Source organism: Muscardinus avellanarius, assembly GCF_963383645.1.
Source record: "Muscardinus avellanarius genome assembly, chromosome: 1".
Taxonomy (NCBI): domain Eukaryota; kingdom Metazoa; phylum Chordata; class Mammalia; order Rodentia; family Gliridae; genus Muscardinus; species Muscardinus avellanarius.
The window spans coordinates 133,318,507-133,346,426 of NC_137786.1; the positions used below are offsets into that span (position 1 = coordinate 133,318,507).

General features: G+C 38.0%; 1 protein-coding gene across 4 annotated transcripts in view; it reads right to left on the reverse strand.

The window, feature by feature from the left end:
• Nucleotides 1-27,920, reverse strand: part of OPCML (opioid binding protein/cell adhesion molecule like) — a gene marked incomplete at both ends in the record, with an annotated part of 1,238,220 nt that overhangs the window by 112,143 nt on the left and 1,098,157 nt on the right. For all 4 annotated transcript variants that reach the window (XM_080694965.1, XM_080694966.1, XM_080694964.1 and 1 more), the window contains one exon: nt 3,867-3,992. In XM_080694965.1, the coding sequence (XP_080551091.1) occupies nt 3,867-3,992 (126 nt within the window). The remainder of the gene's footprint in view (nt 1-3,866; nt 3,993-27,920) is intronic.

Here is a 27,920-nt window from a genome sequence, read left to right on the forward strand (position 1 = left end):
TGTTAAACCTGCAAACTCTCCAGGTTCCAGAGCTTTGCAAACTTAGGGAGCAATGCTTTAAGTTGCAATGTTTAAATGTCATTGAGAGTGGAGAGGGGAAAAACAAGAGTAGAAAAGGCCTGGGTGATGAGAAAACAAAGCAACCTGGGAGAGGAGTGCAGCCTACAGGATATAAAAAGGAAAAGGATTAGCCAGGTGCAGTGGCTTGCTCCTGTAATCCAAAGAACTTGCAAGCCTGAGACAGGAGGATTTAAGGTTCAAGGCAGCCTGCACAGTTTAGTGAGACTCTGTCACAAACAAACACAAAACACACCAAAAGAAAAAACCCACAAATGGACTGGGGGGTGCTGGTGTTGCTCAGTGAAAGAACACTCCTGGTTGCAACAGTCTCTTGTAACACACACACATACACACACACACACACACACACACACACACACACACGCATGCACACGCACACACACACACACAAAGAGGAAAGGGATCATTGGAATTAAAGTTTGCTAGACCTTTTTTGAGGCCAAACTACAACTATTACATTATATAAAAGCTTGGAGCCATGAATGAATCTCCCTTCTTCTAAAAGGGCAATCTTGCCAGTGTACTATTAGAAAGAATTGCTTCAAAACACTTATACAAGTCAAAATGCCTTTTAAAATATTTCTAGGTCTAGAGAACTATGTATTTAGGATCAAATAAGTACATTCTGGGATTTTCAAGCATTTATAAATACATCTGACTTTACCAAATACATAAAAATTGGTCTGATGGTTAGATATATTTTTGTATATAATGTAAATCCAAAATTCTGTCTGTCTTTAGGCAAAATTCCTCTGGCGCCCATATCTTTGGCAACATACACTATTTCTGTGTTTATAGTAAAGACAAAATTTGCATTGTCTCTCATGTATATTTTAATATTTTGTTAATATTACTTTATGATACTGACATTTTAGGTTTCAGTACCTGAGATCTTCATACAAAATTTGGTAAGCAGACTTATCAGCATTGTCTTTCTCTATAATAAGGAAGGGACAGAAATACATGTTCTCAGTTTGTAGAAAAGAAAATATCAAATGAGACATAATATTCCTAGTAAGGAAGCCATTTTCTTGTTTGGTTCTACTGACATAATTGGTAGTCCAAATTAGGGAAATAAATTATGTTATTATTTATTTCCTACATGTTTCTATTTATATTTTAAAATGTATTAAAATTCAATTTATACATGGTACAATGCACTTATATTTGTATATATTTTTATTAGTTTCGAATAATTTTAACTCCAAGAAAACCAACATTCACTCAAGATATAGACCTTTTTCATCATCTTATAAATACCTTGTACTCCTAAATTCTCCTCAAGGCTCTACCCTTGGAAACCACTGATGTGATATTTGTCACTATAGATTAGTTTTCTCTATTCTAGAACTTCATGTTAATTAAATCATATAGTAGGCAGGCGTTTATGCTTAGCCTCTTTTGCTCAGCATGATGCTTTTGGGATCCATCCATTTTGTTATGTGCTTCAATAGTTTGTTTCTTTTAACTGCTGGGGAGTGGTCTGTTATTTGATTATACAACAATTTATCTCTTTGCTTGTTGATGCTCAGTTGGTGTATTTATAGTTTGAAGTCATTATTAAAGACGTTATCAAGAACATTTGTATGCACTGTATATTTGTGGATGTATGTTTTCATTTATTTTAATATATACCTAGGAGTAGAATTGTTGAGTCAGATGCTAAACATGTGGTTAACTTTACCCAAAATGCCAAATTGTTCTCCATAGTGTTTATACCATTTACAGTTCCAGCACTGATGGGTAAGAGCTTTAGCAGTTCACATTCTCACTAACACTTGTATTATCAGTCTTTTAAATTTCATCTTTCCAATGGTTGTGTGGTAGTATCTCAGTGTGGTTTAATTTCCATTTCTCTGATATTAATGTTTAGTATATTTTCATGTGCTTAATGGTTACAGATCTTCTTTCAGAACTGTCTATTCAAAAATTTTGGGAATTTTGAGGTGGGCTGTTAGAATTGTGTTGTATGGATTCTTCAGATACACTAGATGTAAATTCTTTGTTAGGCAGACATATAATGAGTTTATACTTTGGGCTCTGGCTTCACATTTTATTTATTCTTAGTGATGCTATAAATTTTGATGTAATGATTTGAATTGCATCTTCCTCAAATAAAAAGCAAAAACAATTTGTAGTTCTAATTTCCCAGGACTTCAGAATGTGACCTTATTTGCAAGAGAGATATTGTAGAAATAATTCAGTTAAAACATGGTCATTAGTGTAGGTCCTAGGACAATATTAAAGTATAGATTATGTCTTATAAACTGGGGAAATTTTGACCCAGAGCCACACAGAAAGAATGCCATGAAAAAATGAAGGCAGAGGTCAGAGCAACTGAACTTACCATCAAGAAATGCTAAAAATTGCCAGCAACCACCAAATACCAGAATAGAAGCATTCAACAAATTCTCCCTCACACCTATTAAAAGGAACCAATACTGCTGACACCTTTCTCTTGGACATATAGCCTCCTAAAGTGTGAGAAAATACATTTCTCTTATTTAATTTACATACTTTTACATATTCTGTTATGGTAGCCCTAGAAAACTAATACAACTTTATTTTTTTCCATTTATAGTTAGGCCTGAATGTGTTATAGGAGATGTTTATCTTTCTCAAGGTTACTGAGATTTACTCCTATGCTTAGTTTTAATTCCACATTATTTTTACATCAAACACAGGCATACTCTATACATTTCCTATTCACTGGGATTCATGTCTAGATTTTCTAATGCCCAAGGGAGCACTTGTTTATGGCATAATTTCTAGAATTAATCATAGTTTCTTGTAAGACTGTAAATATGTCAATGGCTCTGTGCCAATTTCTTCAACTTAGAGCAAGTTTTACTTCCAAGGATTATAAGGCTCAGTGTCCTTTTGGCCCCTTTCTACCAAGTTAAAGATGATCACAATGTGTGTGTGTGTGTGTGTGTGTGTGTGTGTGTGTGTGTGTGTGTGTTTCTAAGGTTTGAATCCAGGGATATAGCTCTTTTTATTTTGAAACAAGATCTCACTAAGGTATTGTGCCCTGGCTTCAAACCTGACATCCTCCTGTCTCAGTGTCTCAGGTACTAGGATTACAGGCTTATGCCAATGAGCCTTGGTTATAACTGATGTTTGAATATCAATATTAGAATTTCTAGCAGAAGTCTTGTCCAGGTGCGCTTAATCATTTTATTGTCTTTTTTTAACTCATAATGAACAATTTTTTTTTTTGGTGGCACTGGGGTTCCTGGAAGCCCTTCTACTGCCAGGCTATACTCCCAGACCTATTTTATATTTTTTAATTTGGAAACAGGGTCTCTGAACCAGCACAATTCTCCTGTCTCTGCCTCCCAAGAGCTGGGAGTACAAGCGTGTGCCACCACGCCCAGTGTACGATGAACAATTTTTGTGTAGGTCAAACAGGTATAGTTCTGGGTAAATTCTTTGCAAGTCCTAAAAACTCTTTTTCTCTTGGATGCTCAATAATATAACATTCCCCAGTGGTATTGTGTCAACCTAACACAGTACTGGAAGGAAGGACACACCATCTCCATTAGAGACTAAATATCTTCACTGGAAATTATTCTTACATACTCTTTTTCTGTTTGAGAAATAAAAACCTTTGGAGGTCATACAAAGGACTGAGAAAATAATTCAGTAAATTTCCTTTTAAATTCTTCCTTTGGAATGCTCAAGAACTGATTGATCACCTGTTTGATTCTTGGAGTTCTGTTGTACATGAGAACCAAGCCTTGAACATACTAAGTCTGAAAGCTTCCCACATGTGAATATCTTACCCTTGACTGACAGGTGTCTCCATGTCACTGTTGGCTCTGGTCTGCCAATTGCAAGACAGAGCAGGGTCACGCTGCTTCCCTCATTCACGGTGACATCTGAGGAGATGTTCATGATCTGGGGAGGAACTGTGAAGACAGAGAGGGGAGAAGAAACACCTGAAATATATTCTTTTCATTTAAAATAAAGATATTAAGTTAGCTTTTAAATATGTTCATTTTATGTTTCCATGATAATTATTTTTCTCAACCATAAATACCATATTGCTTAATTGATCAGGGATATGGACCACTGACAATATTTACATTTTACTCCTGGTAGAGAACATTTATTATTATGCTCTGCTGAGGCAGAAAGTAGGGGTGTGTGTGTGTGTGTGTGTGTGTGTGTGTGTGTGTGTAGGATGGGAAGTAGAACTGAAGACATGGGGATTTCTGCTTGTTGACCTAAGGGCAAAATTAAAGGGAAAATATAGTCTTCCAAGAGTCCCTATCTATTCAAAAGTTCATATCTTTTAGGCCCTTTCCAAGATCTACTCAAACACCAGACACAGAGTTAGTTACCAATTACTAAGCATTCAAACTCTTTGTAATTCTGTGACCCTGCACAGACTATTTCATTCTGAAATTCTTTGCTTTTCATTTCTTAACCTAAAAACTCCTGCCCATCTCTTAAAACACATCCTTTAAAACTCAGTGAAATTTTCCCTGACCCCTTCAATCTGAGTCAGTTCCTTTTTAGCTGGACTCAGCACGCAACTACTGATGTCCCTGCTACTGTTATCATCCTAAGATTGTTGTTGTGTCTTGACATATGATGGAGTTATAGTCCAGCAAGCACATTGTGAGTCGAAAATATCTTATGTTCACAATGCAATTAATACACCAAGTCTACTGAATATCATAATGTAACAATGCAGCACACTGTGCAGCGTTGGTGGTTGACTCCCCCTCCTTACTGTGTGAACTACTGTGAGGTTGGCTGGCTGCTACCACCCCACAGAGTGACAAAGTTCTGTACCATTTAATGGTATGTTGGGGGAAAATCCAAAATAAAAATTCAAAGTAAGGCTTTTAATGAAATATAAATACCTTTGTAACATTGGAAAGGTAAAAAAAGTAAGTAGAACCATCACAAGCCATTTATGCCATAAATGTATTTTTAATAACATGGTGTCCTGATTGTTAGGGGCAGGGCTTTTTGGATCTGAATCCAGATAGACCAAGGTTTGAATCTCAACCCAAATCTTCACGCACTGTATGATCTTTTCCTGTTTGTTTTTCATAATGTATTGGTACATTGCAATTATTTTCCATAGTGACGTTCAGTGTTTTAAAACCATACTTGTGCACAGCTCTTTTTGTATTTTCTTACACATCCCCAATTCCCGTTTCCTCTCTCCCCACACAAGATAATGAGATTGATAGTAATAACATTTACATATGGCCACTGTATTACTTGAACTGTTTTCTTCCCTAGCTCTTCTTCTTCCCCTCCCTAAATCTTAGCCCTAACCTCCTTCAACGATTCTTCCAACTTACCGTTGCATTATTTTTTAATTAGTGCATTGTTGTCATACATCTTAATAAGGTACAAGATAGGAGAGGCATACATGCTCATATCATTCATTTAGCCCTTTTTCAATTCTTACCCCATTCCCTTCCCCTTCTCTTCTTCTCATGTTTGGCTTAGTGATTGACTTTGATATGCTTGTGAATATACATTATGTACTTTAGGAAATTTTTTCCTTCCCCCTCTCCCATCCCCCTCAGGTCACTTTATTTGCTTATCTGTAGTTTCTCCTTCTTTTTCTAGAAATAATCTTATGACCCTTTTTCTCTCTAGCTTAACCATATTAGTGAGAGAATCTGACTTTTTAACTATTCATGACTCACTAAGCTCACTTAGCATAATATTTTCCAGTTTGATTCATTTTCCTACAAATGACATAATTTTGTTCTTTTGGCTGAGTAGCATTCCATTGTGTGTGTGTGTGTGTGTGTGTGTGTGTGTGTGTATGTGTGTGTGTGTACATTGTGTACATACTACATTTTCTTTATCCCTCTGTTGATATGCACCTGGGTTGGTTTCAAAGTTTGGCTGTTGTGAATTGTAGTGCTATAAACATGGGTATGTACGTATCATTATAATATTCTGACTTTACACCAAGGAAGATTATTGCTGAGTAATATAATGGTTTCATTTCTATTTTTTGAAGAGCCTCCAAACTTATTTCCATAATGGTTATACTAATTTACAATTCCACCAACAGTGTGTAAAAGTTCCCTTTTTCAACATCCTCACCAGAATTTATTACTGTTTATATTTCTGATAATTGCTGTTTAACTGGAGTTAAATGAAATCTACATGGTTTTGCTCTGTATTTCAAACCGATAGCTGGTGATTTTGAACATTGTTTCATGTATTCATTGTATTCATTGACCAATCATATTTCTGCTTTTGAGAAGCATCTATTCATTTATATTGCCTATATTGGGATCGGGTTATTTGTTATCTGCTGTATGATCTTAAGAAATAATCATCTTTCACCCATTTAAGCTTTGGTATCCTCATCTGTGAACTGCAAGTGATAAAGTAGCTAAAATCACCATGTCATGATATTTAAATGAAAAAAGTAAGCACTCAACAAGTGTTAGCTGCTAAGACAACAGCAAGAGCTGGGCGTGGTGACGCAAGCTTGTAATCCCCGCGCTTGGGAGGCGGAGACATGAGGATAGCGCTGGTTTGAAGCCAGCCTCGCTGGCTTAAGAGACCCTGTTTCCAAATAAAAGAAAAATATATAAAATAGGTCTGGGAGTGTAGCTCGGAGGTAGAAGGGTTTCCAGGAACCCCAGTACAACAACAACAACAATAACAACAACAACAACAACAACAACAACATAACAACAACAACAACAAGAATTATGGGGATGATAATGATGATGATAATATAATAAAAACAAAAATAATGTCTCTCACAAATTAGCAATTTCCTGTCATGGGCCAAGACAATGTTCATGTATCTTTACTACTCATAGCTTAACATGATCCCTGTTTTTACTACCTATTTTATTGAATCTCCTGGCCTTGATTATCAATCCAACTCAAAGATCAGTGTAGAAAAGCAACTATATTCCATCCCAACTCTTAACTCTCATCATCATTGTTCTGGTTGAGTTTCTCACTGAGTTTCATCTGCAGTAGCGTCTCACCTGGAACCCTTCACTTGATCTCTTTACATTTGTTGATGCCTTCAATCTGTCCTTGCAGGTGACCAGATGATCTTTTCAGACAACAGTCTAATCAAACTGCTCCCCTGTTTACTCTTTTAGCTTGCCAGAGCTAACCAGGTATAATTCATAGCCCTTTGAAGGAACCAAACTCTCCTTGATGCAGTCTAGCCATAATATGCACTGACAGGCCTCATCTCTAGACACAGTTCCCACCAACACGACACACGCAGATGCCTGTCCTTCCTTCCACTGGCACTTCCATAGCTTTGCTTTTCCTCCTTCTTCCTTCATTCCTATTCCCTAAGGTCTGACTAGTCTTTCAAGGGGCACTTAAATGTCACCGCCCCCTACTGTTTTCCCTAGCCTCTTCCCACATCCCCAAACCATCACTTCTGCTGCATGTTCGGCATGCCTGCCTCAAGAAGGTGCTTGAGCATGTGGCATTACAGCTGATTGCTACATGTCTGTCTTTTCCCCTAGAGAGCAAAGTGCTTGAGTATAAGCAGGAATCACGCACATCTCTGTCTCCTCAGTGTCTGGCATGTAGGCTGGCAGGGATACATGCTTAATTCCCCTTTTGAAAGAAAGATTCAAAGAACAGATTGAACAGAATTCCACAAGCTGAGGGAGATAAAGCTTTAAATGGAAGATTAGAGATGTCTAATCATGTCTTGCCAATTTTCCTTAAGATCTTCAAAACAAAGGGAAAGATAAAGAGAGGAGGCACCAAGCCTACAGTAATGCTGATTTATATGTACTGCCACTTCAATTATGAATTATTAATTACCAAACAGGTAGAGTGCTAGTATATTCCAAACCACCCTGAGTCAGTGACAAAGGAGAATTATGGCCGGTGCTCAATTCAGACGACTTTGCAGCCTGAAATTTTATGCTGCTGAGACCTTACAGGTAAGTCTTTTCAAGGAGAAGCCATAAGTAACGAGCAGAACATTTGAGCTCTTAAGGGAATCCACATTAGCAAATAAATAAAAATTGCCTAGCTTATAAATCTGCCATATTTTGGATTATTTCTGCATTAGGAATTGCTCTGAAATTTCAGTGCACATATTTTACTGAAATACATAGTAGAAAAAAATGGTGTACATTCTAACTACACTGCATTCTCTTGAGGAAACAGTTCTACCTGTTTTTTACTATTTCTAGCTTGTTAAAAAATAGTTCTGGGCTTAGAAATGTCAATACTTTTTTCCCACTTTTATAAAGCAGCAACTTCAGTGCAACTTCCAAAATATTCTCAAAATAATATGTGCCTTAGCTGGCAGTGCTAGGCCATTTGAAGGTCCCTTTCTCTAGACCCCAGAGGTTCCCTGGAAACATGTTAGGCACAGCTGGACTAAGGATAGTCACCTTAAGGACCAAAGATTTAGTTCACCCCAGCCAGGGTGCTCAGGATGAAGCTCAACACAGTGCCTCTAGTAGCTGAATATAGAGGTACTTGTAAAATCCCACGATATTGAACAGTGCCTCCTCATTCCACAGTACCTGGCCACCGCCACCCATTGGGAAAGAACTTCCTGAGGTGAGATTCCCCAAAAGGAAGTTAGACAGTACCACTAAGGGCTGGTAGTGCTATCTGTCATGCTCTGCAGCTCTGAAGCAGTCCATCATTTCCTCAGAAGAAGAATAAACACAGTTGCAAAGGTGTGGGTAGCCAATAAGATATCTGTGCAGAAAGCAATTTGGGAACAAGGAAAGTTCTTTTTGTTCTCAATTATGGTATCCTTAGTAACCAAAGGTGATATGTAACTTCCTTTGGAAGCTGTTCTGCACATGCATGATAGGTTCCTTATAAATTGTGTGATAAATAAAATAAATATTCTTATGATTAAAAGTAAAGAAACTGAGGCATGGGGAGAGTTAAAAAATTAGCTGAAATGCAGGGTTAGTAAATGGCAGAGCGCATATTATGCTGTCTCTTTGTTCAATCTCTTACTAGTTCCCCAAACACAGTCTATCCATCAGCTTTTGTGCATTCTGTTTCCTCAGCTTTGAAAGCCTTCCCAGAGCACCTTCTCTCTCAGCACTCACCACAGTAAACAAAGCCGTCCCATTCAATCTAGATTTCCTGCTCACTGCAATCCATTGACAACAGGGGCCCATCTTAAACATCCACGCTTCTCCAGGGCCATGAGCACTGCTTGCCAAGGGAGGTATTCAATACTTCTAATTTAATTTTAAATCAGAATTGAACTTGGCAATATTATTACAACTCTACTCTTGCTTCCATGATAACTTTTTGAAGAAAGGATCACTTGGGGATGGCTTTAAACGCTTGTTTATATTTTGGCAGGAGATCTTTGTTCAGTGCAGACAAGTATCTGTAGCAAATGAGACTATATATCATGCTAGTGTTTATGAATACACAAATCAACACAAAGAAATGAATAACAATCTTTCTTGAAATGCCTAGATTACTCAAAGAAAATGAAAGGACCTGAGGAGTCTAACTAAAGGATTACAAATAGCACAGTGTGCTTTCAAACCATGTCTGCAGACACTATTGGCACTCCTCTGAGGGTAGTGTAGGTGCTGATTATCTTTTCACTGATGGTACAGGTCTGCAACAGGGTTGCACACACTCTGTAGACTGTTCAGTGAACAACTGTGGTGACTTCAAAATCTGGTCACTTTATGTATGTATATATTTTCATGTGTGGATTGAACTAAGGGGCATTCTACCACCATGCTATACTCTCAGCCTCTCTTTATTTCCTGCAGTACTGAGAATTGAATCCAGGGGTATTTCACCTCTGAGCTACATTTCCAGCCCTATTTTTTATTCTTTATTTTGAAGCAGGGTCTCACTAAGTTGTGGAGGGCCTCATTATGTAGCTGAGGGTGGCTGCGAACCTGCTATTCTCCTGTCTCAGCCTCCCAAGTTCTGTTAATACAAATGTACACCACCACACTTGACTCCCTTTTACGATATATTAAATAAGATATAGAGTATATATTATTTAATTATATATAATAAACAATATATGTACTGTTTGTTTTAAAATATAAATAAAATATATATGTTTTTTTTAAAGCAGGGTCTTAGTAGATTGATGAGAGTCTTGCTATGTTGCCAAGACTGTCCTTGAATCTGTGATCCTCCTGTGCCCTACCAGTAGAAAGTTGAACTTCATTTCAGTCAAGAGCAGAAGCAAAGTTGACCCAAGCTGACTGCGGCAGTGGCTGACACTTTTCTCCATGCTGCAGCCTCACCCAAAGAGACCAGACATTCTGCATCCTCAACAATGCAATAAGTAACCCTTTGTGTGCAATAATTGGGCCTTGCTTCATTGTTTTATTTGCGTCTGACAACATCTCTGAGAAAGACCAGACAAGGTGAAGAATATAAAATGACTGAGTGAGAAAGCGGCGGGGTCATGGTCCCCAGTCTCTGGACAGAAGCTCTGAGACATGCATCGTGGCCATACAGGAGCCTTGGGACACTGGTCCAGACTCTGGCCTGGCTTCTCTGTCCTAATAGATGCTTGTGTGTGCTTGAAATCCTCAGATCTCACTTTTTTTCTCCTGTAAAGTCCATACAACCTGTTGAAGGGGCCATTGTTTGATGGTGGCAAAGGGTCAGTGCTTAGGGGGTAACTGGTTCCATATTTTCTCTGTGTATTAGTTATGTCTTTTCTCTACCATTCAGAGTTCTAACACCAGCAAGAATTCTGGAGAGATGTATTTTTGTTGTTGTTGTTAATTTTAGAGGAGCTCTGAATCAGAACAAGAATTTACTTGTTAAAATATCTCCGAGCCCGGTGTGGTGGCTCACGCTTGTGAGCCATCCCTGCACTTGGGATGCTGAAACAGGAGGATAGCTCAGGTTCAAAGCCAGCCTCAGCTACTCAGTGAGGCTCTCAGCAACTTAGCGAGACCCTGTTTCTAAATAAAATATAAAATAGTTCTGGGAGTGTAGCCTGGAAGTAGAAGGCCCTTGGGTTCCATCCCCAGTACCACCAAAAAAAAAAAAAAAAAAAAAATCTCTGAGGTGATTTTGAGGTGTAGCCAAGATGAGGAGCCACTGCCACACCCCAGCACTGGGCCCCTGTTTGTCCTGGCAGGTTCTGAGGTCCCTTAGTGTACTGCCCTAACTCCACCCTGCTGCCTCCTACAGATGGCTGTCCTGTCTTGCCCCACATAGTTCAATCAAGGACAGTTTTCACATGATCTGCCTCTGTCCACACACAGGATCTGGGCTTAAGTGTGCTATTCAAGACTACACAATACATGTTGAAAGCAAAAAATAAAAAAACAACAACCCTTGGTTTGGAGTCATAGAAGCTAATGTTTGACCACCATTTCTTTCCAACTTTTCCCATTGTGATTATTGAAAAAGTAACTCGAGCCATTAAGTTTCAGCTTCCTTAACTGTACAGTGGACACAGGAATATTCACCTCACAGGGATGGGGAGACTAGATTAGAGATAATGGTTTTAAAGTGCCTTAAATAGCTATTATTATTGTTTTCAGTTTAATGTTATTATTATGCTCAGGGAATAACAAAATATTCAGAAACCATGTGAAGGCTAATAGAAATATGAAATGCTTTTCATTACAGTTTTAAACACTCAAGGCTAATTTATAAAAATAATACAATAAAGGCTTTTAAGGATCTAATGTTTTATTCTTGTGGGGTTACCTTTCTGCATTTATTAAAATGCAGAATTTATTTCTAAATCAGAGAAAAGAATAAAGTAGGAATCGTGGTTTTCATGCTAGCCTAACTTCTGTGGTGCTTTACACACAGAAGTATGGCAATGTACAGAAAAGTGTTATGTGAAGTATAAGAAAAGATGGGTTCTAACCTTTTTCCACATCTGTGGGATCTCTTATAAATGACTTAGCACATCTGGCTAGAGCAATGTGTGTAGATGTGTATTTTGTATGCCTTTACGTTACCACTTATTTGTTTTGGTTCCTTTTAGACTAAAGAAACTGAATTGTGAATTTTTTAGGTCTCTTCTAATCTGAAGCTCCATAAATTGGCAATATTTTACCAACAATACTGTAGGCTAATCTTCTGGGATCTAGATGATAACATTGTCACTAGCAAAACCAAAATAGCTCACATTTGTTTCTTGGCATCTAGCATTAAGTATTATGTGCATTGTTTTATTTGACCTCAATACATTAATAGGAAATGTTCATTATTAAAATCAACATAGCCGGGTGTGGTGGCGCACGCTTGTAATCCCTGCGCTTGGGAGGCGGAGACAGGAGGATCACGCAGGTTCGAAGAAAGCAGCGCTGGCTTAAGAGACCCTGTTTCCAAAAATAAAAAATAGGTCTGGGAGTGTAGCCCAGAGGTAGAAGGGCTTCCAGGAACCCCAGTACCACCAAAAAAATAAATAAATAAATAAAAATAAAAATAAATAAATAAATAAAAAAAAATAAAATCAACATAATAGTGCTTACTTCGGCAGCACATATACTAAAATTGGAACGATACAGAGAAGATTAGCATGGTTCCTGTGCAAGGATGACACGCAAATTCATGAAGTGTTCCATATTTTTAAAAAATCAACATAATAATCATACATTTTGATGAAGCAGATATAAAAGGCAGAAATATATGTATGGATTTATACACAATTTATTTTAAACAAGGGATAGAGACAATTCAATGAGAAAATAATAATTAAAATATTTGGTGCTGAAACAACTTTATATCCACATGAAAAAAGTAGATTTGGGGGTATAAATGCACTCAACTTCACACCATATCAAAATTAAAAATAGCAACTCAATAAGCACCTAAGATCCAAATATAAGAATTAAAACTTAGAAGGAAACATAGGCAAAAATCTTTGCGATCTTTGATTACACAAAGGTTCGTAGATAAGATGCAATAAGCACAAACATGGAAAGAAAAATAGATAAATTAAGCTTCATCTAATTTAAGATCTAAAAATGGCCAATATACACATGAAAAAATGTTTAACATCACTCTTTACCAGGGAAATGAAAATCAAAACTATAATGAGATTCTACTTTATACCCATGGGATGATTATAATTAAAAAGAAAGATAATAACAAGCTTTGTCGATCATGTGGAAAAATTAGAAACCATCATATACTTCTAGAACATGATGTTGCAATATTGGACTAGTTGTTCCTCAAAATGTTCAAGTTAGAGTTATTATATGATATAGAAATTTCAAATTCAGATATATACAATCTCTAAATAATAACATGTATCTGTAAAATGAATTGAACACAGCTTCAATATCAACATAATTTGTAATAAACACAGATTTAATGATAAAATGTAACAGTGGAATATTATCCTGCCATGAAAAGAAATATTGCATATACTCAAAATGGATAAACCTGGAAAGCACTGTGTTTAGTGATAGAAAATTGTTTTAATGGATATATACTGTATTATGCCATGTATACAAAATATTCAGAAAAACAATCCAGAGATAGCAAGTGCATGATTTTACTTCTTGTCTGAAAAATGCCAGATTATAAGGAGAAGAACAAATTGGAAATGTCTACAAGATAGAACAAGCACTTCTTGCAAGAAGAGAAGGCAGTTGAGCACCTGTGGATTCTCTGAAAATATTCTCATCATTGATTGATTGTTCACTGCATGATTTTGAACTTTTGTCTTGCTATAATTTAAATATTAAATATACCCACAGGCCCTTGGTCTACAGAGTAACATTTTGAAGATGGAGGCAAAAAATGTAAAAGATAGGGCTTAGTGGAAGTTCTGTAGGTCATGTAGGGCATGCATCTCCCAAATTGTTAAATGCTGGTCTTTCTCTTTTTCTTTATTTTTGCTTTCCAACAAAGAAGTGAGCAGTTTTCTCTACTGTGTGCTTCCACCTTGACAAGCTATCTTGCCACAGGCTCAAAACTAACATGGCCAACCAATTATGGACTGTAACATCTAGTGACCTGTGCCAAAATGAACCTTTCCTCTCTATAAATTAACTATCCCAGTGATTTGGTTATAGTGATAGAACATTAACGTACATGCCTGCTTGTCAACATTTCATCTCTCATTACTTACCTTGTCGGTCAGCTTTCTGTTGCTATGACAAAATACCTTAGAATAGCTTCCAAGGAGGAAATGTTATTTTTCTCATAGTATCAGAGCTATCTGACACTGGCCATTTGTATCAGTTGCTTTGGACCTGTGGTGGCATGGTGCGTCATGACAGTGGGTGCATATAGCAGAGAAGGCCTGTTCTTATGGAAACAAAAGAAGAGGGTATCAGGGGTACCCAATAGCTCCCTCAAGGGCATTTCCCCAATGCCCTAACCTCTTCTACTAGACCTCACTTCCTAAAGGTTCTACCACCTACCAAGAGCACATCAGCTTCCCAGCCTTCAACTAATGGGCCTCTGGGGGACATTTAAGATCCAAACCATCACATGTGGCCACTGTTTGCCCTTCTCTTTCTAAGAAAACGCCTGTTCTAGCCATGTTAGTCTATTTGGAAATGTTTCAAACACCCTCTGCATGTTGACAATCCCAGGCTTTGCATATGCTGCTCTCCAGCCATGTGACCTTTTTCCCACTCATCCACCGGCCAATTCATGCTCAGACTTGAAAACTGATACTAAGTTAGAACACCCTGTCTCCACCAATTCTCTCCATTCTAGAAGTGAGTATGTCTGTTCCAGGGTCATATAATCATATGGATGTTATTTGCTATATTAATTCTGAAACATTTACTTGGTGGCTGTTATGTGCAAGACATTATCTTGGGGGGTAGAATAGTAAATAGGTCTCTTATAAAAATGTTGGAGCTTTATATCTAGAAGAACACTAACACTGATAAATAATCACACCCATCAACATGTGATTGCTATTCTGGGTGTGTCACTAAATGGTGTGAGGCTCCATGGTAGCATATAATGAGGTGGTTGCTCTGGTCAGTGAGCTTGGTAGGAGATTTTTTCTGGGAAGAAATGGGAAGAGGAATCCATTTACAGAACATGTCTCCAGAAATGGAGAAACCTGGTGCATTTGAATGACTATGGCTAAAATGAAAACAATAAAGTCCTGCATGTTGGAGCTGGAAAAGCAGGTAGGAGTCAGAAATTGTACACTCTTCCAAGAGATTCTAGGCTTTAAATCTTTATCATAGAAGGAGGTGAGGAGAATATTTAATAATAATAATAATTAATAATAATAGTTATTATTATTATTAATTATTATTATTTTGCAGTACTGGGGATAGAACCTAGGGGCATTCTACTTCTAAACTATACCCCCAGCCCTATACTTTTATTCTTGATTTTGAAACAAGGTCTCCCTAAGTTGCAGAGGGCCTCAATAAGTAGCTGAAGCTGTCCCTAAACCAGGATCCTCAAGTCTGGGCCTCCCAGGTACTTGGATTACAAGCATATGCAACCATGCCTGGCTTAAATCATTTTGACGATGGTGATGATTGTGATCATGGTGATGATGATAGTGATGTCAAAGATGATGGTGAAGACAATGGTGTTAACCGGTGATGTGGGCAGGACAGCTTTTCACTGGGATATGGCCACTCCTGGCTGCAGAGTAGAGACTAGTCTAGAGAGGGGCTGCCAGCCATGACATGTTGATCATCAAAAGGTTGGTTAGCCATGAAATGGTGAGAGCATGTACAGCACAATAGCTGGAGAAATAAGCACAGACTTAAGATTAATTAGAGAATAAAATAATCAGTATTGAAAGGATATGTGTTGAGTTGAACCATCCCAGGCTGTTCTTTTTGTTTTTATTCTTTCTTTCATTTATTGTGGTTCTGAAAATTGAAACAAGGGGCATTCTACCTCCAAGACACACCCCCAACCCTTTTTGTTTTATATTTTGAAATAGGATCTTGCAGATTGCTGTGGAGCTTGCTAAGTTGCTGAGGCTGGCCTCTAAACTGTGATTCCTCTGTATACGTCTCTTGAGTACTGGGATTACTGGTGTACCATCATGCCTAACTATTCTGTTATTTTCTGTATCTCCTTCACTGGACATAATTCTTGTAATCAAGGACAGTTATTTGTTCGTTTCAGTATCCTGAGTGCCTTTTAACAAAGTGCCTGGTGTCTAGTAGGTGCTCAATCAATGTGTGCTAAATTTAATTACTAGTTCAAGGAGATTTTACAGAAAACATACCCCTCAGGATACAGGGGTGAGGTAGCCAGAAATTTCCCAGCATTCAAATTCTAGGAGGCAGGAACAGACCCATAGTATCTATATTTACGTGACTATGAACTCAGAGGCCCTACATGTTCTACTGTGATATGGTTTTATATTATGCTGGAGAGGATTAGATTTTCTCTATTCTGATTACTTCCTCCCTTTTTTGGTTTTACTTTGATGAGAAGAATGATATAGAAAGAGAATAAATGATTATGAATTACAAATACATGAATACATGCTAGGGGCCTTCATACCATCACAAACCACTCACGCCTTGCTGAATTCATTTGTGATGGTTGTTTCCACCGAGTCTTTTACAGAAGCTATTTATAGACTTAGACATTTCCTACTTTAATTTGCACAATTCAAGCAACTGACCACGATCAGAGAAACTACATGCAGCAAAAGAGTCATTTTCACCGTGTCTGCTCTTCCCAGGGCACAGATGATGCCCTCCCTCTGGGCAGCCCCTTTTGTTCCTTCCTCGTTGACTTGTCCCTGCCCCTGAGAGTTCTTCTGGCCACACGCACACTCACAGGATCACAGGGTTTGATTTACATCCTAGAATTTTCAAGTCAGAAATAGACCTCAGGGATCGCCAGCTCTGCCTTCTCATTTTGTGGATGAGGAAACACTTTGGTTCTAGTCCCAATTCTGTCAAGTATTTGTCGCAACGAGGCAGCTGAGCCCCTTGACCTCAGTTAACCCAGGTCTCTCTCTCACATCGGGGACCCTCGGTGTATCAGGTCTCCCGGGGGCTTGTTCTGACCTCTCCTCTCCTCTCCTCTCCCCTTCCTACTTATCATTGTCACAGCCATCCGGTACTAACATGAGCTGAGCATCCTCTCCTCTTACTCATAGCATGACCTTGAACAAGTCCCTTAACTTTAATCTGTTTCTCAAGTCACAAAACAGGATAGTGACCCTACATAACTCATAGAGCTACTGTGAGGAAGGAAAGGCAATGGAAATAAAAAAGTGGGTTGTCATCATGCTTCTCACACATTAATGTCAATATTATGGGCTCTTCATTCTACTTCTATTTTTTTTTTTTGCCAGCAACTCTCATTTATTGGAGACTTAATAAGTATCAGGAGGTACCACAAAAAGAGTTTCCCATGTATCACCTATTTCCTCCTTGTTTAAGCTCTAAAAAGCAGTGTTAGTACTTTATGTTTTAAAGACAAAAAAGTAGAGGTGGTGATGAATTAAAAAGGTTCTGTGATATCACATGGTCTGAGGGAGATGACTACTGAGATGTGCACACAGTTCTGCCTGATGAGGCCCATGGCCTTGGTTCCACAGACCAATAGTTTAAGGTTAGCCATACCTGCCTGAATCCTCAGTCCAGAATCTCTCCACCAAGTCTACTGGCCTTGAATTTGGACAGAGTGTGGTAGGTATCATGCAATTTTGCTAGATTATCAGAGAAGTCACCTTCACCCTCGTGATCAAACAGCAGGCAATACCAATAGCACCAGCCTTGCTGAGTAGGTGGCAGACCCAAAGCAGGCAATGCTTACAGAGTCCCAGCGTATCTTCTCATTCTCTGCTTCTCATTCCTGGACCCCTGATTTTGTTCTCCTGGGTCACACATGATCATGAGAAGTTGGAGAAGGAATGTGCTAATTATCTTTCTATTACTAGAACAAAATATCAGAGATAAGCAAATTATAAAGAGGAAACACTTATTTTGGCTTATAGTTCAGGGTTTTGGTCCACAGCCAAGTTGGTCCTGTTGCTTTTGGGCCTGTGGTAACATTATACATTATGGCAGGAATACGTGATAGAGGCAGCCCACTCACCTTCTGGGAGCAGAAAACAAAAGGTGAGAGGAAGGGATGGGATCCCAATATCCATTTCAAGGGCACATCTTCAATAATCTAAGCTCTCCCACAAAGCCTCATCTCGTAAAGTTCCACCACCTCTGAACTGTGCCATGGCTGTGGACCAAGCCTTCAGAACACATGGGCCTTTGGTGATACTTATTCAAACCATAGAAAGGGAAATTTCAGCCCTGGTATTTATCAGTTTCTCACCAAAAGCCCCTTTGCTTTATCCCAGCCATATTTTCAGTTTTTTCTGGCTGTGCAGGAAGGAGTGGAAGGATGCCTGGGCTAAGAAGGAGGCCAGATGCAGCCACACCTAGAATTTCCTGTCCCTTATCATCTCCAGAACTCCTGGCCTTCTTGATTCTTTTCAATGTCCACCATACCTGTCTGTATGTATTTTCTGGTATTACTTTTTTGTGTTCAACTTCATCCCTGTCTCAGTTCTTTGGAGGATCCTGGACTTCTCTTATGAGTCTCCTTCTAATTGGCTTACTCAGCTTCCCCAAGCCTCTGTAATTTGCTCCAGGCTATAACCTGCCACCTGAGGAGTGGCAGGGAGGAGTGACTAGTATCTTCTCTTCTCTACATAATCCACAGTCCCTCCCAAAGCTTACCATTGATAAGGTTTTCTATAATGCTCTACTGAGCAGTGTTCATCTGAATGTCAACCTCAGAAGTCAGGTGGTGTCTCAGTTGGTCTGGTCACTCCACCTGCCTCCTACCAGACACCCTCTTTTCTGTAAAAAGCACATACTTTTTTTTTAAAGTCCTCCATTAAAATAAAAAAGGATTTAAAAAAAGAACTTCATTAAAACAAAAAACACACTTGGGAGTGGTTCACCACAATCCAGCATAATGTGCAGTGCACAGATATAACTATAACAGTAGACACAGGTGTGGCACAGCACACTTGAAGTATCAGGGGCAACACACACAGGTTTGAGACCAAAAACTCATAGCTTCTCTTGCCAAGGAGCCTTGCCACCTTGCCATGCTGACCACTGATAATGAGGCTGAATGCTTGAAACAGCTGTGATGGTAGCAGGTGGTCAGTTCCTCAATGAATAATTCAGTTCTGGTTGAACACTGGTTAAGGTCAGGTTTAAAGACCTGGAGTAGACTCACAACTTACAGGGACCTGAAACCCCAACACAACCAGCAACGAGCTGAGCTCTGTGGTAAATGTGACTGTCCAACTTTTTTTCCAGTTTGTACTAATACCTCTTTCTCTCTCTCTCTCTCTCTCTCTCTCTCTCTCTCTCTCTCTCTCTCTCTCTCTCTCTCTCCTAAAATTGTAGGAGGTTTTTTTTTTTTTCATGAAGTTTTAAAAAGCCTATCTTGATCCAGATTACAACAAACGTTCTTGAAAGAGCTGAGGCCATGTCTTGGTTATTTCCCACAGTCTGTGTCTGTTCAAAATGTCTTGTCATGAACAAGCTCTGTGCTGCACCAAGGATATGTCCCCATGCCTTACCCACACACTCAATGGGCAGCAATTGTGTGATTAAGTCTGAGAGGAAATTAAAACAGAAATTTCCTGGGGACAGATACAGAAACTGTTCATCTTGGAAGACATATGGGATTTGGAAAAGCTTGAAGAAGTGGTTTTTACTATCATCTTGTCTCTTTATGCTACTGTGGGAAGAAGGATAGGATCTGGAGTTCAGGTCTCATTCTTCCATTAAGCAGCTTTCTGAAACTGAGCAGTGTTTTGTGGTATGAGGATGACATGGCTTCTTAAAAATATATTCTAGTTATGAACAAATAAGATGACAAGCACGCATATACTTTAACACTATAAGATGGTATGAACCCATAATTTAGAAATTTCCACTAAAGAAATTGAAAGGAAAATGAAAGCTACATTTTGGTTCTCAGGGACTGCAGTGGTAAACTCAATGAGTTTTGACTGTGTCTTTTGTAGACCAGACATTTGGTGTGACATTTTCAGAAATGTGATCTAAATACTATAGAAGATATAGCATTTAAGCTTTCTATAGGCCAAATTCCACCACACGCACCTTCATACTTTTTTTTTAAACTATCATATCAATTTCTCTGTGGTAGCTATGGTAGTAGGGATTGAACGCAGGTGTGTTTTGCTTCTGAGATAAATGCCCAGCCCTAATATTTTTTTTTTTATTTTGAAACAAGGTCTCACTAAGTTGTAGAGGGCCTAAGTTGCTGAAGCTGGCTAGAAACCTGTTATCCTCCTTTCTTAGCCCCTCAAGTACTGGAATTACAGGTACATGCCACTGTACCTGGCTATCATGCCAAATTTCTAATGTAAACAAACAGCTTGAGATTTCTAAGTATGAGGAAGTCAATCATTTTCCACCAAGTATTAAAGCAATATGTAATTGATATATGAATGTAGCTCCAAATCCTTAAAATTTGCCTCAATTTCAACAAACATGGAGTTTTGGAAAATAAGGATTGCATTCACATTTCGTTACATTGAAAAAAGGTGGGGAGAGTGTGTGACTGAATATCGCTGATAAAAACATGATAACTGAGTCTCATTACAGCCAAAGACAAGTCTCATATTTTAGCATTTTTATTAAAGCTTTTTAAATTACCGAGTGTCTGGTATATTCAATACCAGCCTAAGTGATTTATATTAGTCTATCCCTAGATACTCCATCTAATAAATAACTTGGCAATCTCCTATCCCATAAATATCCCTGGTCCCTGCAAAAAGCAATTAAAGCATGTTTAAAAAAAAGAGTGGCTTTCCAGGACTTCAGACTGTAATATCATTGGATGCTTCCAATGGAATAATTCACACCCTTTACTAAGGACAAGTTGGGTGTCCTTATCTACCACCTGCTCACAAGGAAGTAACACTCCCATTCCTCCAAAAAGCAAGACATATAATTCTCTGCAAGAATTTGGAATTTTAGCATGTAAAATATTATTCCCAGCAACAAGTGATCTTCAACATTTTGGGCAGTTTAGGATAAAAATATTGTGCAAAACTCTTTCAGAAACCAATTGTGCCAAAGATGTTTAAACCATATTAAATATAGCCGGGCATGATGGTGCACACTTGTAATTCAGGAGGCTGAGACTGGACAGCCTCAGCTACTCAGTGAGGTCCTCTGCAACTTAATGAGATATTGTTTCAAAATAAAGAATAAAAAATAGGGCAGAGGGCTCAGAGGTCGAATGCCTCTGGGTTCCATCTACAGGCCGGCAAAAAATAAACATATTAAATATGAAGGCCGATAGCTAACAGGTTATTAGAGGCCCCAGTGTCACAAGCCCAACAAAGATTTCAAGTTAATAAGGTTCAATAAGTATACCAGGTAAAAGGCCACTGATATTTATGATCCCAATGTTTCATCAAGTTCAGTTCTGTCTACGCTAATAGGATGCTTTTCTTAGCCTCCCACAACTTCCAGGGATTTGTGAAGGGAGAAAAGCAAGGTTCTTGATTCCTACTCTGTAAATAGCCTCTGTATGACACACAGTATATAGGCAGCCAGGCAAGAGAGGACAGAGTCAATACCAACACATCACATCTGTGATCCTCCAACATACTATCCCAGGCAGCCCATAGCACACTCATTCTTAGTTCTAACACCTGCAGCCTTTAAATCATCTTAATTTGATGTATCATCTAATAGTATATTCAATTGTTTCATTAAACACTATCTATTTTTCTGTACCTCACTTCCCAGATAATTGTCACATACATATTATGGTGAGAAGGGCCTTTTATAATTTCACAGGCACCTCATAACCTAAAAAGCCTGGCAGCTCTGGGGTACATCAAAGACGCATGGAGACGCTAGGCAGTAATAATGTCACTGTGCTTGAACTTGATTATAGGAATGGGAGGTGGGGGAACTTGGAAAGAAAATAGATTTTTCTTTCATTTATTATGAAGAAGAAAGGGCAAAAGTTAAGCTTCACTTCCATAGCTGGAGTCAGGTGATCTGGGTAATGTGATAAGGAGTTTGGTGGAGAAATATTTTATTTATTTATTTTTGATCAGGGAAATATTTCTCCTTTTCTCTGTAGATAAGAGATTTGCTACAACCAGATTTCAGCACTCCCCAGGATTCTGCAAGCTGCATAATACCATATTTTCAAATAATTTATTCTTTTGAAATTTTAATGTGATTATATGATTTCAACACCAATGTACTTTAGAAAATATACACAAATTTGAATGCTACCTATTCCAGCCCCATTTTTTTTACTTCTATGAATTCTTGAGTCTTACTTATATTTTCTAATCATTTAATGCTTACTTATGCAAAATGAGTATAAATAAATATAACCATCCTTCCTTGTACAAAGCACAAAAGGTAGCAGAGTAGATATATACTCCCCTCATACTTATAGAAGTATACCTTTGGCATTTTCAGAGCTGAATAGTGTTTCTTCATATAAATGCATTTTCATTCATCTATCTAGTGCCCTTTTCACAGTGGTGTGAGTTCGTTTGAATTTCAGTCCTTTGATATTTCTCTGCCATATAGTGGCAAGTCTATGAGTGGAAGAAAGTCCGTACCTAGGGACTGATTCAAAGTGTAAATGCATCGATAATTTTCATAGTTTGTAAAAAGTTTCATTATTTTTCTTTTTTGTTTTGTTTGTGTATGTGGCCTGGGAATTGAACCAGTGTCATTCTATCTCTGATGTATATCCCCAGCCCTTTTTATTTTTTTTATGAGATAGGTTCTAAGTTACTGTGTGCTAACCTCAAACCTGTGGTCCTCCTGCCTCAGACTCCGAAGTACTGAGATTAGAGATGTGCACCATTTTTAAGCCCACTAATAATGGGAGATAACCTGTTTTTTTCCAAAGTATTGTCAATTATATTCCTTAAGTCTGAAATTGTTGCCAATTTGTATGTGGTTTTGATCACATCATTACATATAGGAGGGTGATTAGTACTGTTTTGATGAACTCTGTTCTTGTCCCTGGTCTAGCATAAAGTGTCTCTTAGTGTCCTTTTAAATAATTATTCTTTCTTCATATATCGGTTAGAGTTCAGTCACTATGTTGCTTAGAACTTCACCTCTTTTTTTTTTTTTTTTTTTTTTTTTTTTTTTTTTTTTGGTGGTACTGGGGTTCCTGGAAGCCCTTCTAGCTCTGAGCTACACTCCCAGACCTATTTTTACATTTTTTTATTTGGAAACAGGGTCTCCTAAGCCAGTGCACGTGGCTGGCTTCGAACCTGCGCGATCCTCCTGTCTCTGCCTCCCAAGTGCGGGGATTACAAGCGTGCGCCACCATGCCCGGCATAGAACTTCACCTCTTGAAGACAGAGGGGCAGGCTGTTTTCTGACTCTATATTTCTTGGCTACATTATTTGGAGGCATTAAGAATTTGTGCCTCAAATTGATTTTAATCTATACAACAAGCAAGGTACCTAAGCTGTAGGAGGGTATGAAGATTGAGTCGATTCATATAAAGTTGTGACTCACCTATCATCCAAAACAACAGCAAAAAAAAATGGGATAAATAATGAGTAAAAGGGACAAGCATGGTAGCACACCCTTATAATCTCAGCTCCTCAGGAATCTGAGGCAGGAGGAACATAAATTCAAGGCCACCCTGAGCAACTTAGACAAAACTGGTTCCAGAATGTCTCAAAATGAAACAAATTAGATATCTAGCTCAATGGAAGAATATTCTTGGGTTCCATCATCAGAACAAAAAAAAAAAAAGAGAGAGAGAATGAATGAAAGAAGGAAGGAAAGAAAGAAAAGTTGGAAGAAAACTAAGCATCTTATAGAAAAGATTTAGGAAGATTCCCATGTTTAAGGATTTCAGAGTATTAAAGTAGCAAGGAAGAAGATAACTGAGGCCAAAGATTCTTAGAATAGACAGAGGCAGGATATCTGTCAATGTGAGCAGTGAGGTTCTGAATCCAGTGGAGAGAGTAATGTGTTACTTCTAGAAAAGATAAAATCTCCCTCAAAGCGTAAAGGCAAAGGGCTCCCTCAGATTTACTACCCCAGGGAAAAGGTCAGTTTACTATCCATTTTATTGGAAGGTTTTGTGTTTTGTTTTTATCTCTGAACAAGGCATCTCCTAACTTTTTTGAAGTGGATAAGTTAAAACTTCCTTAAAGAAAGTTGCCTGATACTATCACTTCTGAGGTGCCACCATGATTAGCCATCGAACAGAGAGGAACTCCAGTGCTGTAGAAGGTGTCAAGCAACCTTGACCAATCAGGGCCCTCCAACAATGATAATGGACCTCCTTTTTTTTTTTTCTAGGAGTGTAAACATAAGGGTTTAGGCAGGAACCTGCTTCAGTTCTTTTTTTTTTTTTGAAGTACTGGGGATGGAACCTAGGGACATTCTACCTCCAAGCTACACTCCAGCTGTATTTTTTTATTCTTTCTTTCTTTCTTTCTTTCTTTCTTTCTTTCTTTCTTTCTTTCTTTCTTTCTTTCTTTCTTTCTTTCTTTCTTTCTTTCTTTCTTTTGGTGGTACTGGGGTTCCTGGAAGCCCTTCTACCTCCAGGCTCGAGTCCCAGACCTATTTTTTATATTTTTATTTGGAAATAGGGTCTCTTAAGCCAGCATGGCTGGCTTCAAACCTGCGCGATCCTCCTGCCTCTGCCTCCCAAGAGCGGGGATTACAAGTGTGCACCACCACGCCCAGCTTTTTATTCTTTATTTTGAAACAGGGTCTCACTGAATTACAAAGGGCCTCACTAAGTAGCTGAGGCTGCCTGTAAATGGTGATCCTTTTTGTTTCAGCCTCCCAAATGCTGGGATTATAAGTATGTACCATTAGTTCTTCTTAAGGTGATAAAAAAATTACTAAATTTATAGACTATGCTACTGAAAGTTCCAGATACAGAAACACAAATTTTGGGAGGCGTCACGGTAGAGTTGGGCTCATAAAGAGCTAGATGTATTTCCATAGAGATTGTGCAGAGCATGTTACCCCTTTCTCCCGAACAATACTTATTAACCAGCCCTGTGCTTGCTATGGGAGGAAGGGTAGAGGTTGGGGAAGGTGGCAGAAGAATATTTGAAATGAATGGAAATTAAAATACTTAAAGAGAGTAAGATCTAAAGAAAGTATGGCAAAAAGGAGATGGGTATTTTAAGGAATCGTTCCTAGCTAAGAACTAGGTAGAGAATTCCTGTCTCCTCTTTTCTAACTCTCTCACACACCATCTACTCAGGAAACAAAGAAAAATGAAAATAATTGAGACCCTTAGGACCTTGGGATGACATATAGAAACAGAAGTGTCACCTTCAACCCCAGTTCATTGATTTTTTTTCTACTCATTTTTCTTTAAATCAAGTTATGCTTAATAGCTAGATAAGTTGACAAACAAGTAATACAATTATATATCAAAATAGTATTTACTCAGAGTCAACATAGTGGAATCAGACAAGCACCAAATTCTGTCTAATTCTCTTAAAATATTAAAAAATCCAGATATTGCTAAGGATCCCCTATTTTGGGAGAGATATTTGCTTATCTTCCAATTAACATAGAGAACCACTTCAATATTCAAATTATGTGAAATTAAAGTTAAAATACTTTAGTAGGTTGTATCCTTCATCTGTTTTCCAGGAGAGCTCTGTAACCATGTCACTTTTCCTTTCATTTTGCTTTTGTCATCTACTTCTGCCTCATTTACTGGCTGGTATAATTGAATACAGACATATTCTTAAATTCATGTGGATTGTATATAAGGGGGCAATGATGCTCTCATACGTGAGCTTGAGTGACAAATGTCATACACAAATGGAGAGTTCATGTAAACACATACTTACCTTATACAAGTGTCTCTCAAGAAGACTAAGAATGAAATTGGCCTAATGTATGTTATTAGCATCTCTACATAAAGATCCCACATCAATCAGAAAGGAGATAGATTTGGAATCATTGAAAATACCTCAAGACTAGAAAAGGACAGATTTAGTCTACTGCTTTCCAGAAGAAAGAAATGAGGGTCCTGAATGTAACCTCACTTGCTTAATTACTGTGGTGATTCTGGAGAATTATGTGAGAATAACTAGATGCCATGAAATATGTAAAGAGGGCAATCAATTCCATTTTGCCTGATCCTGCCATATTTTGGTTACATATTAGTTAACTAAAATATGTTATTTTAGTTTCCATTGAGTCTTTGTATGGGAAAGGAATTGGAATAAGGACACAATCCCTTGAGTTAGCCCATAGCATAATTTGGTTTATTTATAGATCAGTTAAGTGGCCTTTGAATTTCTTTCTTTTTTTTAAGCTTAAGCAATTTTATTATTACAAAGGTAGAAAGAAGGGACAGAATTATAAAGCACTACATCAAAGGGATGTATGTAGTGGAGTGCCTTGAAAATAAGACACTGAGCTTTTTAATATAGAACATTTTTTATAAAGATTCATTATCTCCCATCTCACTTAATCAATTGTCTTCCTGACTCAACATAGGTGGGTCTTTCCATTATCTCTGGTGCAAGCCTTTTGATATGATTATGAGGATTTACTATTTCCCATTCTGCTTGACCAAAAGCCTTCTTCCTGCCCTGATGCACATGTGGGCCTGGCCCTTGTCTCCTTTTCTATGTTGGTACATGAAGTCCCTTATTGTCTGCCTTCCAGAAATCTAGAAAATTCTTCAGTGTATCACAGGCCTAAGAATCATATTCTCTCTGCCTTTTTCCTTACACACACACACACACACACACACACACACACACACACTCACACACACACATAACTTGAAGTAACCTGATATTAATCAAACACTAATTTTCCTATTGTTCTATCTCTCTGGCCCTACTTTAAAAGAAAAGTAGCTTTGATAAAAGAAAATCTGCTTTTGTTTTCTCTTTCTTCTTTCTTCAGCCGTTTTCTATGGAATAAAAATAAAGCTAACTCAGATGTTGAAAGTCATTGCAATTTTGCTCTCTGACACTAAGAAGCTATCCTTGTGCCCATGTGACTAGCCTACCAGACCATCTATACTACAGTCAAGAAATAGAGGGAAGGGAGCTGATATGCCTAAATAACTTATGTCTTGATTTTGTAACTTCTTGATGACTTTGAGCCCCTTATCTATATTTTGAGATTAGTAGTTCTCAAACATGAGATGATGTCCACATCTCTAGACATGCTTGTGAGACAGATTGCAGGGCCTCTTGCCTGTTCTAATTCAGCAGGGCTTGTGCCAGGACAAATTCCCAGGTCATGCTGATGCTGCTGTTCTAGGGAATAAAGTTTGAGAAATTCTGTATTTTAAAAAGGTTTTGGGAAGGATTGGAAATGGGGCAACAAGAGCATTTGCATGTATGTCATTGTCAACATGATTTACATTATAATGTCAGATTATAATATACCAATAAAAGCATAAAAATGTGCTTTTATTGAACCACAATTTACCCTATTTAAAATTGATCAGATATGACATAGGATCACTTCTCCAATCATTGTGAGTTTTTTCTTTAAGAGAAAACAGGATGTCAATAAAGTAGAAGTCTTTCTACATTTCAGAGTCCATCCCTCTCTTTTTTCTCCCTGTATTTTTCTGTAAGTTGATTTCAAGTAGCAACCTCAATATTCTGCCTTCTTTCATAAAATAAGAAAGAATTTTCTTTAAGTATACTAAATGTAATGCATAATGCTATCACTTACTCCATGTGTTTATTTCTCTGTGAGAGATTAGGATAGACTTTGGCATTCTCAAATTCATGGACAAGGCTACTATTCTCAACAGAGAGAACTCTTACTTATCCTATTAAATCTTTTAGAGTATGGTCTCCTCTCTATAGCCTTCCTAGTATCTCTCTAATCAAATCTAATTAAAAATATCTTATTTCTCTTTCTTATATTAATGTACTT